We start from the raw sequence: 16965 nt of genomic DNA on the forward strand, positions 1-16965 counted from the left end.
TGTAAAGATAATAAGTTATTGTGATTCAATGCTCTCTCCCTCTATCAATAGTACATTATCTCCTCACTAAAATACTCAATAATGGTACTTAATAATCCTTCTTAGGTCGTGGATGCACCTCCCAAGATGTATGGGAGGTATGAAAGGGCACCAGAGCCACTACAGTGTCTCTTTATAGCTCACTATTGCCACTGTCACTTCAGTCTTCTCTTCAGTCTTTAGCAGTTGCTTCTTCCATTTGTTTTAGCTCTTTTGAACTTAGATTCATCCTTTCCAAAAGTTAGAAAACTTTCCCAAAGTCACACATACATTCTACAGAACATTTAGAGAAGATCTACAGAACAGAACAGAACAGAACAGGAACAGAGCAGAGATAGAACAGAGACAGAAGGTCTATAGAGGGTTACAGAAGGTCATCAAAGAATAATAAATCCTCATAAATCATACCAAAACCATTCCAAACTATCAAAAACTACTCAATAAGCTTTCAAAAGATTTCAACCTTCATCAATCATCAATCCATGCTTCGTACAGAAGAAAATCAGAACAAAATAGAAGCTATACAAAAGGTATCAGAACCTCAACAGATTCTATCAGAACATCACAGAGCTTCATATTTCCACTAAGAATCATCAAGAGCTTCCAAAACATAACCAATATAATCCAAAACACTCTCAAACACTTCCCAAAACAACCAAACATCACTTAAAATCCATCAAAATTTAACCATTCAAGCCTCAAAAACAACAAAAATCAGTCAAAAATTCAGTCTTTTTCCACTCTCAACAATGGTCAATGCAATTGCTAGTAACAAAGATGTTAAATGATATTCATAGCTCCATGAAGTTCTCCAAAGCTTCAAGTTCTACGGGCCTTTCCTAGTTTGTGTGCCAATTCGGTCTTCTTCCAAGTGGGAAATAGATTGCGTGTGACAGTCTGCTTGCTAGAAATCAATTATGCCAAAGTGCAAGTGTGAACAGAGGCTTATTGGAGTTGTGAACCGGGTTCCGGAGTATTCGGTGGAAACACTTGCTAAGAAGGAGATTTAAGAGTGAAATTTTGAAGCTTTAATAAGCTTAATAACCTTAAGCTTTTTAAAAGCTTAATGATTTTTATCTAATCGACTAGGATGGCAGCATGTCGTGGATGACATCGATGACGGTGAGTACATCCTTCTGCCACCGGTCGTTAGATTTCGAAGAGCTTAAGCTCTTTTTTTAAAGCTTATTGATTATAAAATTCATAATCTTCCTTCTCTACTTCTTTGAGAAAAAACGTTTTTAACAAAGGAGCTTGAGAGATGATCCTCCGCCTCGTGGGAGTGGTCCTTCCCGATCTGACAGCATAGCAAGGGGTTCTTCACCACCAAGAACACGCTAGTATTGATGGTTTGTCGTGAGACTGCCTGTAGAGCCCGTTCGTTCCAAGAGCTTCGGCTTTGTGCGAGATGGTAAGTGATTGGAAGCCTTGATCTCAACTTCGCTCTAATACCACTGGTGTGCAAATCAGATACTGTATGCGCACGTAGTAAACACCAAAAGGTCCCCAAGAATAAAGAACTCTACAAAAGCTCATAAAGCAAGAAGAAAGGTTTGCATGACATGAGACAAAAAGACAAATTGGGTACAATCTCCCCCCATGCCTTAGTGTGAGCGCTCTACAAGGCATGTATTCATAAATTTATTCATCTCCAAGCTCAAAAATAGCCCAATTTACAATCAATATGCTTTGGCTTTTGCGTTTGCTTTTGCCCAAATAAAGAATAAAGTGTTTGGGCATCCAAAAAGTCGAGCTGTGCCCAAATACAATGTCCAATAATGAAATATTTAAAACTGAGTGCCTATGCACATACAAAATAATAAATGTTTATCTAGATAATTTGAATATACACCATCACCCGGTGCTTCCCAACGCCACCGCTACTTGCTCTACACATCAACTGAAACATTCACAATTGTTAGAAAATAATAATATAAAATCCACAAAAGTGAATACCTAGCAGTCTTCAGCTACAAAATAATAAAATAGGTTGGAACTCTGTCCTAACCTTAATTTAATATGAGTGCGCTCTAAACTCATAAATGTCCATTAATTTAAATATGTATTTTGTGGAATCACCCACGTGCACATTAAATTAATCTGACGCCCGAAAAGGACATGTGTCCCTGTCAACTTCTGGCACAAGGAATATACCTTGTGTACGAGCCCTTGCAAATATATATAGTTTTACTGAATCCACAAAAAAACCTCATAGAATCCACCATGGAATATGCTTATAGTTTTAGGAAATCCACCAAAAAACCTCATGGAATCCACCGTAGAATATGCCTCCTAGCACAAAATATAGGTCTAGGATAGTCAGAGTTGTCTAAACCAAGTAATGTACAATTAAGCTAACATGCATGTTATATTAGAGTGACTTGAAGTTATGGCACCTCCTTCTGACTATATGGACCCATTGGATTTTGATAATATGAGGAGGGAGCTAAGATGGAATCACGAGAGTTACCATGTAAGGAGCATAAGCATAAAAGGAAAATCTAGATGATACCATAATGTAGTATCAAGAGAATCAAAATATAGAGTTAAATATAGCAATTGACATCAATGTGTATAAGGAGGCTAGATTTTGCATAGGTTTGTCTCTTGATATAGTTTTAAAAATCATAAAAGTTGGGGAGAGTATAACTATGAAATGGTTGGACCAACAAGACAAATTAGCTTTTGGGATAGCCTGCAAAATTCCCAAGTAGGAGAGTCGAAGAGAGTATACAAAACCATGAGAGGTGTGGAAGCTTTAGCTCGAATGGAGATATGCTTACCTTGAAGTATATAAGCATGCTTTGTGTGCCTTTCACTACTAAAATCAATGGATAGATGTGTTTCATGTCCTGTATCTAAGAAGGTATGGGAATGATTATGCTGCTCATCATCATAATAGGTATAACTTTCCAATAATTCCTAATATCACTGCTCCACCACCTATCAAGTTCTAGCTTTTCTAGATAAGGGATCTATAGCCATCCTTCAATAGTTTCATTAAGTGATTTATGAATTGCTTAGATCTTACCTTCATTGTTACCTCCACAACTACCTCCATCTATTAGTCAAACCCTTACAAAATAGCCAACCATCAACTCCATATGAGGATGGCCTACCACCTCCATTCTTTGGTATCAATACATGCATTGATTGTGTTGCTATGGTGAGACACCATTTGTATGCTCTACTATTTCTATCTTATTGTGCAGCTTTGCTAGAGGATATGGTGGACATCATAATCACTACATAAGTAAGTTAGACACACCCCTTAGGAAGAGCATAAATGGGCTTGTGAGATTCTTGCAAAAGACCAGTTGAAGAACCATTAACATTGGAGACCTATGAATCATCATCATTCCATTATCTATTACTCTTCTTTAATGGTGCTACCAGTGATTCTCAAATAGATGTCATCTTTTTATCATCAAGCCACATCTTTCCAATTATCATCTATTGCAATACCAGGTCAACTATTCCATTAGTAGGAACATTAGTTTCTACGATATCAATATCGGTCCTTTACTAGTAACATCATTTGTATCATTTAAGAGATAGAACATCATCATCATTAGCACAAACAATGCTTCATCAAAAACATTGATTACTCCTTCATCAAGACCATCCTAATATTCCATGTCTATCTTTGATGTGAGTACAATGGGACTAGCACTCATCTTGGAGGGGGTAATGTTAACAAAAAACGTGGAAGGCAAAATAAAAGGTCAAAGAAACATCAAAGTGCAAGTGTCTAATTTATTTTTGAACCATTCGTATATTATTTTTGGGCTCTTGTGATACTTCATGGACACATTATTATTATGGTTGTTTTATTTTATGAGAGTTGGGGCTCCCTCCCATGCACATTGTATCATTTCCCATAGTTCTATTTGATACATTTGCAATTATCCTATGGGTTGCAGCCATGAAATTGTGATTAGAATAGTGTAGGCTAGGTCCGATTAGTATAAGGTAGAAGCGTGCATCAATGAAGGATTGACCAAAAGCCCACAAAGTGGGTAGGATGCCCCAAAGAGGGTGTAAACCCCAATTCACAATTGTGAAAACCTTAATATGCAAACGGAGCACCACCCTAGAGAAGGGGCCCAACCCTAACCTTAACTCTAATTTTGATCTATATAAAAGTGGGAGGTCTTAGTTGTAATCACCCTTGTTGATGCATTGATGCTGTGGAAGCTCAGTTAATGTAACTATTGAGTATTCATTTACTTCTTCTATTACATAATCTTATCTCCATTGTTGAGACTTGGGAGAGAGAGTGAGTGAGAGTTTCATTTAAGCAAGGAACTTGGGATAGTAAAGCTTAACATATTCTTCTTTCTATCCATGGCAAGAGGTTCAAGTTTGAGATCGTGTGCAAGGTTATGAGATTGAGAGAGAATGAAAAACGCCATGATGTGAAGCTATTCTTCATCTTCGTTCTCTCCTTATTCTTCTTCATATTCTTCTCTCGACATGGGTGTACTTGGTGGTGGGTTTGAAGGAGTGTCGACATTGGATTGTGTTACGTGGGTCATGGAACCATCTTTGAGCCTTCATGCATTCGAACTATAATGTGGGAAGGTAAGTTGGTGAGTTCACTACACCTTGAAACTAGTCTTGATTCTTACTTTCTTGCATCAGGAAGAAGGATGCACGGCTAGTTGGATTGGAGTGTTGAGAAGACAAGGTGAGAGATTGTCATTATAACTTCAAAAATGATACAAGTTTATCTACTATCTCGACTATTGGGTGTTTAGCCCAACATTTTTTCAGCATGTTGCCTTGTGGTTTGAGATTCTTATTTTCTTTATTGGTTGCCCTCTCACCCTTCTATTGAGCCTATGTGATGCCAGGAGGCATATTCCACGGTGGATTTTGTGAGGTTTTGCGGTGGATTCCGTAAAATATTATTTATTGCCGGGGCTCATACACAAGGTGGATTCCTTGTGCAAAAAGTCGATAGGGACGCCTGTCCTTTTCGGGCGTCTTGTTAATTTAATGTGCAAGTGGGTGGTTCCATAGCAGGCGATTCTACAAAATACATATTTTAATTAATGGACGTTTATGAGTTTAGAGTGAGCACTCGTAATAAATTAAGGTCAAAATTGAGTTCTAACCAATTTATTTATTTTGTAGCTGAAGACTGCTAGGTATTCACTTTTGTCGGTTTAATTTTATTATTTTATAACAATTGTGAATGCTTCAGTTGATGTGTAGAGCAGGCAACGGTGGCATTGGGAAGCACTGGGCGATAGCATGTATTCAAGTTATTTAGAAGAAATTATCATTTTTGATAGGCGTGCATCTTAGGCGTGGCACCAATATTTATTTTGACGCGCTTATTTATTGAAGCGCCTGACATTTATTTATTATTTTGTATACGCATGGGCGCACGATTTAAATATTTGTTATTGGACATTGTTTTTGGGAACAACGCGACTCTTTGGGCACCCAATAGCTTTAATTCTTTAGTGGGACAAAAGCAAACACAAAAGCTAAAGCCTGCTAATTGTAAATTGGGCTAATTTTTTGAGCTTGAAGATGAACAATATATCAAATACATGCTTTGTGGAGGACTCACACAAGGCATGGGGGGAAATTGTACCCAATTAGTATTTTGCTTCATGTCGTGCAAGTCTTCTCTCTTGTTTTTTGTGCAAAAGTAGAGTTCTTTTGTTCTTGGGGACTTTTCGACGCTCATTACGCGCGCATACAGCATCCGATCTGTGCACCAGTGGTTCAGAGCGAAGCTGAGATCGAGAGCTTCCAATCGCTTACCATCTCGTGCGAAGGCAAAGCTCGTGGAACGATCGAGCTCTACAGTCAATCTCGTGGAAATCCGCCAATAATACCAACGTGTTCCTAGTAGTGAAGAACCCCCTGCTACGTTGTTGGATCGCGAAGGACCGGCCTCTACAAGTGGAGGACCATGTGGGAAGCTTCTTCATCAATACTTTTTTTTTCAAGACCAGAGAAGACAGATAAGTGAATTTTAGCTTAAAATCTTAATAAGCTTTTTAGTAAAGCTTAATCCCTAAATCTCAGTGACAACGGCGGCGGTGTGTACTCCTGGTGGGCGCTGAATCCGCCATCAACGTCTTCTTGTCCCGATTCGTTTTAGAAAAAAATTCAAGCTTTTTAAATAAAGCTTAATACTCTAAGGTTCCTAAAGCTTCAAAGTCAATCATAAAATCCCTCCTTAGCAGACGTTCACACTGGGTCAATCTTGAACTCGACTTCAACCCTCTCTGGAAGCCCCTGTTCACACCTGTGGACTGACAAAGCCAGATTCCAGCAAACAGTTTGCAACACGCAGTCTGCACGCACGAATTATCTTCTTGGAAGACAACTGTGACATCAAATTCCGCATCCGCAAAGGAGAAATACTACAAAAAGCCATTTAAAAATAAGAAGAGAAATAAGCCTTGTAGACCCGACTTTGAGCTACACTCATCCTGCTAACAAGATTTTGAGTGTGTGAGGTCTTTTTGGAATTTTGCAGGATGTCCGATCAAACCATGGAAGATTTTATGGCTGAAGGTGACCTACCCGAACCAACGATGGAGCAAAAGCTGGATTTGATTATGATGCAACTTCAAGAGGAACGAAGAGCATGTCAAACTTTGCAAGCTCAATTAGCCAATCTGCAACGATCTACCGCTGACCAAGATGGACCGCAATCTGAAGATCTTTTAGGACGTACGATCGATGCAACACTTGAAGCACAATCTATTTGGAAAGAAACAAAGATAAGTAAAAGAAATTTCAAATTTCGTACTTTCAATGGGTTTCGCGATGGAAAGACTGCACTTGCTTTTATCAGTCAATTTGATGATTATTTCCATGAAGAATAGTATGCTGAGAAAGACAAAATTATGTGTGTCACTAATCATCTAGTGGACCGAGCATCCCTATGGTGGACTGTTGTCCGCAAGAGCATTGATTGTCCTACTACTTGGGAGACTTTCCAAAATAAATTTTTGTAGAATTTCCTTCCACCTCAATTCCACGAAAAAGCAATCAAACAATGGGATCTTCTGCAACAGAGGGATCGTAAGCCTATTTCACAATATACTGAGCATTTTTGGAATGCTTTATTGCAACTACGAATGCTCGAAGATGTACTTGAGGCAACCCATAAACGCAAGTTTATGTCTGGCTTACTTGGACATTTTTATGCGGAGGTCAACATGTTCAAGCCAACAACTCTCGAAGATGCAATTTCCTTGGCCCATGACTCTGAAGACAAAATTCGAGGACGAGAGAAGCAACCACAACATTTTCAAACTAATGGTAACTTTGGTTCAAAACAATTCAATTCAAATTTTCGAAGATTCAATTAAAATCGTTTCCTTCCATCTTCATTCCGTAAATCCTGGACACGACCACCTGCTTTACCATCAAACACAAATCCAAACCCTAAGCCATCTCTCCAGCCAAATCCCAACATTCCTAAACTTTTCGCTATTACCAATAATGTATCTAAAGCCAAACTCATAGTTTGTTACAAATGTCATCGACTTGGACATATAGCAGCAAATTGTCAAACCAAAAATCCAACTATTCATATCAATTATTTGGGAGTGATAAAAGATGAAGAACATGAAGAAATGCCAGATTTCACGGAAGATGATGACGATATTAGTACTACTTCAGATACTTTACCAGGTATGCAAAATCCCCATTCTTTATTAACGATGAAATGTCTTGTGCATGGTAAAGAAAAGATTGTTTTACATGATGATGGGAACACACACGACTTTATTTCTGCAAAATTGGTCAAAGAATTGAATTTACATACTGTTTCTACACATTATCGCATTAAGACTGCATTCCTAGGCACTAGATATAATGGAACACAAGAAGTGCATGACTTAGAAATTAAAATTGGTGATTATGTTGAACGTATAAATTTCTTAGTTGTGCCTTTGCAATCTAGTGACATTATCTTGGGAATGCCTTGGCGTCATCAGTACAATCCTGATATAGATTATTCCACACATTCAATGAAGATTAATTTTAACGGAAAACAAATCACATTGCATGGTATGCACACTTTTGATAATTTTCCATTGCTTAGTTATACACAGGCTAAACGTGCATTACGAAAAGGTACCAAATCCTATGGGTGAATGGAATCGAAGCTAAAGAAAATCAAATGCATCCTAAGCACGCACAATTTCTTTCACAATTTCAAGATTATTTTGCTGTTGACTTACCATCTATACGTCCCGAAGATCACAAAATAGACCTAATTCCTGGATCACAACCACCATGTAAAGCACCATATAGACATAACCAAATTGAATAGAAAGAAATTCAAGCCAAGTTAAAGAATTGTTAACCCGAGAACTCATTAGACCTAGTAGTTCTCCATTTGGTGCACCTGTCTTATTAGTGAAGAAGAAAAACAATACCTATCGCATGTGCATTGATTATCATGCCCTAAATAAGATCACTGTTAAGAATAGATATCCGATTCCTAGGGTAGATGATCTTATGGACAAGATACAAGGATCTACAATATTTAGCAAGATAGATCTTAAATCTCGATACTATCAAGTAAGATTGGACACATCTGATATATTCAAATATGCATTTAGAACACAATTTGGCTGTTATGCCTTTTGGTTTAACTAATGCACCAGCCACATTCAGTCGTATGATGAATCGCATATTTTTGAAGCGTCAACATTGTGTCATTGTCTTCTTTGATGACATATTGGTTTTCAGTAATAATGAGAACGAGCATTATGAACATTTATCTTTGGTTTTCAAATTATTGAAAGAGAATCAATTATATGCTAATCCATAAAAGAGTGAATTTTTCAAAACACAAATTGAATACCTAGGACATATTGTTTCATATGAAGGTATTAAAGTTGACCCTATAAAGATAAAAGCAATTTTGAATTGGCCCATACCTAAAAATGTGCACGAATTACGTTCTTTCTTAGGTCTTGCTAGCTTTTACAGAAAATTTGTGAGAAATTTTTCATTGCTTGCATTACGTTTGACAAAACTATTAAAGAAAGGCATTGTGTATCATTGGTCCAACAATCAACAAAAGTCATTTGATTTATTGAAACATGCTTTAACTCATGCTCCTGTATTGCAATTACCTGACTTCAATAGACCATTTTTCCTAGTAGTCACTAATGCTAGTGGATTTGGAATAGGAGCAGTCCTTATGCAAGATTCTCATCCCATAGCCTACTCTAGCTGCAAACTTAAACCCTCTGAACTTAAGTATTCTACCTATGATAAGGAATTGTTAGCTGTAGTACAAGCTTTACGTCAATGGAAACACTATTTAATGGGATCTGAATTCATAATCAAAACAGATCAACAAAGCATTAAACATCTCCTTAGTCAACCACAAATATCTGACCGACACATTAAATGGGCTACTTTTATTCAAAGTTTTCATCCACTCATACAATATCAACCCGGAAAAGAGAATGTTGTTGCCGATGCTTTAAGTAGAAGACCGACTATTCATAATATTTATGTGATATCTTTTGACTCTCTTTTCCCTATGAAAGATACTTATGACCAAGACCCTAGTTTTCAAGCTGATTGGAATAAACTAGTTGCAAATAATTGGATTCCCATTGATTCATTGTCTTACGTTGATGGATTTATGTTTTATGAAAAAAGATTATGTGTAACTGTTCCATTTCGATCATTTGTTTTGCATGAAATTCATTGTCCCCCATATTAAGGCCATAGAGGAATTATTTCTACTTTGTATATACTCATTGAAGATTTTTATTGGCCACACATGGAGTCTGATGTATCTAACTTTGTATTTGAATGCCTAATTTGTCAAAGAGTTAAACAACACCATGGCAAACAATATGGTCTATTAATGCCTTTACCAATTCCAGAATGACCATGGGAACAGATCTCAATGGATTTTATCATTGGTTTGCCTAACACTAAAGTTAATCATGACATGATTTGGACTATTGTTGATAGGTTTAGCAAACAAGCATATTTCATTCTATGTAAGAAAACATTAACTGCATCTCAAGCCACTCAATTGTTCTTGAAAATTATTTTCACTAATCATGGTTTGCCAAAAGTCATTATTTCTGACTGTGATTCTAGATTTTGCAATAATTTTTGGATTACTTTGTTTGCTAACTTAGGAACAAAGATTGATTTTTCATTTAAATTTCATCCTGAAACAAATGGACAAACAAAAGCTACTAACAGTACCATTTTAGATCTTTTGTGTGTATACACAATTTCAAAACCACAAACATGGGATATACATTTACATTTACTTCAGTTTGCATATAATAACACACCACATACAGCTACACAGAAAGCACCATTTGAAATTATTTATGGATATAGATTACCTACACCTGTTACATCATTGTCAAACAAAGTTCAAGTTGCTGATAATATTGCTAACATGCATGCTACTATTTTTGATGAAGTTAAATATATGATTGCCAAAGCCCAGCAATCATACACAAAACAAGCCAACAAGAAAATCAAAGCTATGAGTTTCAAAGTGGATGATTATGTTTGGTTACGTATTGGAAAGTGAAGATTACAAAGTGTTGATAAACACCCTGTCGTAAAGTTAGCTCCTAGATTTTATGGACCTTTCAAGATCATTCACAAAATCAATGACAATGCATTTAAACTAGAATTACCACAACACTTTTCATATCAGTTTATTACGACCTTTTAGAGACCAATTATCTGTACACCCTGTTTATGAAAACCCTCATTTGCTAGAAGAAGAAACTGAAATCCTTGAGCTTGAAACTATTCTAGATACTGACTTTATGACCACTAGAACTGGCCGTAGATATTCTAGATATCTGGTTAAGTTTAAAAATCATATTGTTGAAGAGGCTCAATGGATGCATCCTCGAGACCTAAGTGCTTACCCCTCACAGGTGGCTCCACATTGAGCTAATAGCAATTGAGGATGATTGCTATCCCACCTCGGGGGTATGATGCCAGGAGGCATATTCCACGGTGGATTCTGTAAAATTTTATTTATTGCCGGGGCTCATACACAAAGTGGATTCGTTGTGCGAAAAGTCGATGGGGACGCCTATCCTTTTCGGGCTTCTTGTTAATTCAATGTGCAAGTGGGTGATTCCATAGCAGGCGATTCTGCAAAATACATATTTAAATTAATGGACGTTTATGAGTTTAGAGTGCGCACTCGTAATAAATTAAGATTAGGATTGAGTTCTAACCAATTTATTTATTTTGTAGCTGAAGACTGTTAGGTATTCACTTTTGTCGGTTTAATTTTATTATTTTATAACAATTGTGAATGCTTCAGTTGATGTGTAGAGCAGGCAACAGTGGTGTTGGAAAGCACATGGCATTAGCATGTATTCAAGTTATTTAGAAGAAATTATCATTTTTGATGGGCGCGCATCTTAGGCGTGGCACCAATATTTATTTTGACGCGCTTATTTATTGAAGCACCTAGCATTTATTTATTATTTTGTATGCGCATGGGCGCACGATTTAAATATTTGTTATTGGACATTGTATTTGGACATAGCCCGACTCTTTGGGCGCCCAATAGCTTTAATTCTTTAGTGGGACAAAAGCAAACACAAAAGCTAAAGCGTGCTAATTGTAAATTGGGCTATTTCTTGAGCTTGGAGATGAATAATATATCAAATACATGCTTTGTGGAGCGCTTACACAAGGCATGAGGGGAGATTGTATCCAATTAGTCTTTTGCTTCATATCGTGCAAGTCTTCTCTCTTGTTTTTTTGTGCAAAAGTAGAGTTTTTTTGTTCTTGGGGACCTTTCGGCGCTCACTACGCGCACATACAGCATCCGATTTGTGCACCACTATGTTTTTTGAATCTCCTTTGGTTGACCTTTGTTGTTGTCGCTTTACTCTTGCTTACCCTTCTTGGGGACCATTTCCTTAGAGACTTTACTTCTTTTTTATGCCTTCTTTGTCTCTACCTTCTCTTGATCCTTCCTATTATTTGCAAGCTTATTTAGATTTTTGGATCGAGGTGATTTCTTTGGACATGCTATTATGAAGTAGCCATTTTTCCTATAGTAATACCACGCAGTGTAGAATGGAGAGAAATAGACCTCAACAATGAGCTCAAATCCATCAGGGTCCTTGATCTCCAAGAACTCATGTGGTTTATTATGCCACACCTTGCACTTTGGCTTGAGAATGCCAAGCGAATAGAGAAAATAGACACATAGAGTACCTTATCAAGGGTCTCAACCAGTTTAGCCATCTATGTAGACATGACATTCATGTTGTAGGACCCCACGAAGGGAGAATGATGAGCATCTAGGCACGGTGTGAACAAGCTTACCTCTATAACCCACTACTGAAGTAAGGATTCAATTGTGTTCTCTCAAGTTGACCTACACCATATAGGAGCCTATAACATCAAACCACTAAATGAACTCCTCCTTCACTTATGGACGTTCCATGATATAAACATACAATCTTGTAGTAATGAGATTTGCAAATTGTTGCTTGACCTGACTGAGCCATTGAAAGGGCATTAGATGTCTTATGTACCCTTTTAGCTCCTTCAACAAATGATAGCCCTCTGTAAAACATTGTATCATAATTGATTAGCATGGAGTTGCTTATCAATCTCAAACATGTTAGTGGTTGAGGTTTTTGTAGCCTATAGGTAGTCCATGCATTCTTACTCAGGTTTCTAGCTGCTCCTCTTAACTAATTCTGCATGCTCATCAACTCTCTATCGCTTCCTTACCAAAGGGCTATTTGCATGCGTGCAATATTAACACACGTCATAGGTAAGGGTCTTTACTAGTTGTAATCATTGAGTTGCCCCATATAGTAGAGCTTTGATTTGAGAAGATCCATGCTCCTTCGTACTGCAAGAGTTCATTGTAGTAGCATGCGTTTTAATGGACAGCCTACCGAACAACTAAAGCTATTACAATATCAAAGAAAAACGGACCCGCCCACACACAAAGCGTAGTTGGGTGGCAGAAAGAGGGGGTTTTAGAGGAGAAACCTCTGCTCCCTCTGTAATCATGGCGGCCTGCCGCGGTGCGCGTGTTAGACCATCTCTTCATCGTGCCATATGCATGCTCAAGCTTCTCAGACGCGGAACCAGAGAAGAGTCTACAGCGGCATGGTCCTCCGGGGGGAGCATTGCAGGTTCTAAGATTGGCTGCCATGGCCGTTCCAGCCATTGGGAAAACTCCCCCTCCGGGCTTTGGTGCAAAAACAGGAATGGCCTTGCCGAAGGGAGCATTCATGGACGGCTCCTGCAACGAAGGGGAGTTTTTTTTGATGCTGGTGTCAGCACGCAGCGGCTGAATTTGACCGGGTTGTCTCGCCCGTACTCCTCTGTCGCTCGAGGACTTCCCCCGAACAAGGACACAAAGGCCCCTGTGTCGGCTCCGCCTACTCGTGTTGCTGATTCATTCGCTGCCATTGAGCTTGCTCTGGATTCTGTCGTCAAGGTTTTCACCGTTTCAACAAGTCCCAATTATTTTCTCCCCTGGCAGAACAAGCCTCAGCGTGAAATCACTGGGTCAGGTAGGTCCTTTGTTGGAAGAGGGTTGGGTTAACAGCTTTAAAAATGGTATTCCTTCTTCAAAAAGGTTGGGAGTGATCTCCGAAGGTCTATTGTGTCAGTTAAGTGTTACTAGTATGAGAGAGAGAGAGAGAGAGAGAGAGAGAGAGAGAGAGAGAGAGAGAGAGAGAGAGAGAGAGAGAGAGAGAGAGAGAGAGCGCAAAATGATCTATGAGACCAAAATGGTTTTTCCAATTAATCCATGTTGTGTTTTGTCATGGATAAAACAAATGAGTAAAAGGTAGACTCATATATGTATAGAAGAGCTGCTGGTATCTGAAATATCTGGCATAGGGCTTCTATGAAGGAATCTCACCACATCCATGATGGCATGCCTTGAGGTGAGGCTCCCCGAGACGGTCCGCAATTGCGATGAGATATGATATGTATTCCCAAATAATCTCATGTGTGGGTGATGCCTATTGGTAGGTGGTGGGGCTTCCTAGCTCTTCATAGCTTTGTGGCTTTTGTTAACGGTCACCTTGGGTGGTCCTCTACTAATTGGACCATGTAATGATGCCTCTATCAATGGTCGTGGGGCATTGGAGGAAGCTTGTGAGTATTTGTTGTTTGCTGCCATGTGTACTTGCTGCTTGCACCCAAGGTCAAGTGAGTAAATCTTAGTGTCAACAAAGCTCTTGAAGATAAGAGTCCTAGAAATCGCCGATCAAGAAAGGCCATGATCTAGCAAAGCAGGTCAAACTTCTCATGAAGAAGGCAATGGTAGTGCCCTTGTATTTGATAGTAGAAAGGGCATCTACTTCTCTACCTCCAACTCTAACTTGCACATTTGACATATCCTTTCCTCTCCCATACCTCTACCTCTAACTCTAACTTGCACCTTTTACATATCCTCTTCTCTCCAATACCTCTTTGGAGTATCTACATGTCTTAACATGAAGTTGGTGCGAAGGGGATATGGCACATCACACCCCCAATGACATGTGCACAATTGCATGGTGGGTGCATCTAGATTAGATTGGAATGGTGATATGGCATCAATTTGGAGGCCATGGTTCTTTGTTTGTACGCGAGTTTGTGCAAACCGACATCATGTGTCTCCTCTTGTTGCAAGTTATTACGAGGAGCATAGTGCGACTGAGGGCACATGTCTAGGCTCAACTCACATAGTCTATGAATATATGTGATGGCTTGGAAGAGAACCCCAATCACCATAGGTGCAACAACTACCATTTGTCATGAAGATTAGGCCCCAAAAAGCGGATGTATGCAGGAGTGTTGGAGTGCTTAGTGTATTGAAAAGCCATAGCTTTGTATACAACTTTTGGAATTGGATCTAGACACATTGTCTATTTAGGGATGCAAGGGTTTCAAGACCTCATGTCATCTCATGGAGAAATTTGGCCTAAAAGAAAATGACTCGGTAGATGAAGTGCAGTGTTGAGGTGGCTATCCAATTATTAAGGTATTAAGGATTGTGATCTTGGTCTTCTCTAGGCTCTCCACATCATGGGGACGTGAATTTTTGATGATTTGCTTAGCATTTGATTTTGTTGTTAATGAAATGTGCAAATTTGAGGTGCATGTGTTGTGCAAGTCAATTTATTCACAATGATGGGCGAAGGACCTTTAGATATCAATGAGTAGTAGATGGTGCTTGGTGTTAGTGTTGGCCTAGGGTATTTATTTGACTAATAAGTGTCAATGGTGATGCTAAGAACTAGGCATCAATTAATTAAAGCTTGTTCAGGGGTCAATTAATGCTCAAGATAGCATGGGGAGTTAAAATGGCCTAGCCAATAAAATTGTGAATGGGGATTTTTTATTTTTTGGGCAAGGACAAGGGATTAAAGTAATTTCCAGAATTATTAAATTTGAAAATTATTTAATTGGATGGAAAATCAATTTGGAAAGTTGCCAAGTGGCAAACTTGCCTGTGCAAGTGAGAAGAGGCTGGGAGAGGAGAGAGAGAGCCATTTTCAGTGTGTTCTAGCAATGGGAGAGACTTTTTGACTAGGTTGCCGACTGATTTGGGCCTTTTTTAGCAGACAAGAGCAACAGAACCAGGAGGCAACAACAGCCCAAGCCCCTTAAGGAGCACATGACTGCTTGGATTGGAGGTTTTCAGCCTGGTGATAGAATTTGGCTATTTGGCGGGAGAAGAACACAAACACGGAGATAGAAGTGAAGAGAGTGTGTGTAAAGAAAGAAGAGAATGGAAGAAGAAATCTACATTGAACTCCAAAAGAATGCCAAATACAAAGCAGACTAATCAGTCCCTTGAAAGGTCCCGCAAGGATTCAACCTACATATGAGATACGACACAAGGCATATCCATGAATAAAAGGGATTGGACATTAGACTCATCTCCCTTGGCATCCCATGCCACTAGTCCACACCATCCTAGTGTATAGATGTGTCAGCCAATGGGCCAAGAGTCCAAGAGTGGTGATCACACAATAAATGTACACAATAGGGCCTTGAACCCCTATAATAGGACTTGGCTGCCCTAACCCTAAAGTGCCCTTAGTGCATTCACACTAAGTTATTTCATGACCACTGTGACCAATGTTACTAGCGCCCATCTGGATGTCCAAGGATGTAACATCCTTGCACGCATCCCAAAGCATCAACGAGGGCATTGGATCAAGTTGATGAATGGAGTGAAGCATCGGATGACAAAGGAAGTTGAAACCTGCAAAATAATGTATGTTGCCATTGAGTAGGGCCGCTATAAATAGCTAGGAACTTCCAAAACCTGACGAATGCATCAATATAGAGGCAAAAATGCTGTCCAACCAGCAATAGGTGATGATATGCCAAAAGAAATGTTGATCGCCATGAAAGAACTAGTCGCCCTACTATAGGCAGTGTGAATATAGCCTCCAACATCATTGGGAAAAAAAAAACCGCACTCAGTTGGATAACTGAAAGGGCCAGTGTGAACTCACTAAAATTGATTGAAAATTGAAATGCACACAAAGAAAGGTCTAAAAGACAGTTAGAGTTCCTCTATCTTCGTTAGACTTCAATGGAGCTCACAACCAGGAGATGACACTAAATAAATACAGGGTAACAACATGGATAATGGCTTGTGAGAAACGGATCCTTGAATGTTGAGGTAGGATTATATTATGAGAGGGAATTTATTATGGCTAGTGCAGTGAGATCTATGGAACCAATTTTGGTGGTGTATGTGAGGAATTGGCTAGGTAAGCATGGCTCAATCCAACGGGTTGCTTTGTTCTCTCTCTCTCTCTCTCTCTCTCTCTCTCCACACACACACACACAAATGAAATGAAATGATATATTAATGTCTACAAAAGGCCAAAATGACCTATGAGACCATGAGTTACAATCATGTGTATGATGGTA

The 16965-nt window shown here is 38.8% G+C and overlaps 1 protein-coding gene across 1 annotated transcript in view; it reads left to right on the forward strand.

Moving 5' to 3' along the window:
* The first annotated feature begins 12986 nt into the window (after positions 1-12986).
* LOC148021498 (protease Do-like 10, mitochondrial) overlaps positions 12987-16965 on the forward strand; it is a 56756-nt gene continuing 52777 nt past the window's right edge. The window contains exon 1 of the mRNA XM_087696907.1: positions 12987-13592. Coding sequence (XP_087553033.1) covers positions 13082-13592 — 511 coding nt within the window. The 5' untranslated portion in view covers positions 12987-13081. The remainder of the gene's footprint in view (positions 13593-16965) is intronic.

This window comes from Lygodium microphyllum, chromosome 17 (genome assembly GCF_053477565.2).
Source record: "Lygodium microphyllum isolate KBCC chromosome 17, Lygodium_microphyllum_v1.1.10, whole genome shotgun sequence".
NCBI classification, from domain to species: Eukaryota; Viridiplantae; Streptophyta; class Polypodiopsida; order Schizaeales; family Lygodiaceae; genus Lygodium; species Lygodium microphyllum.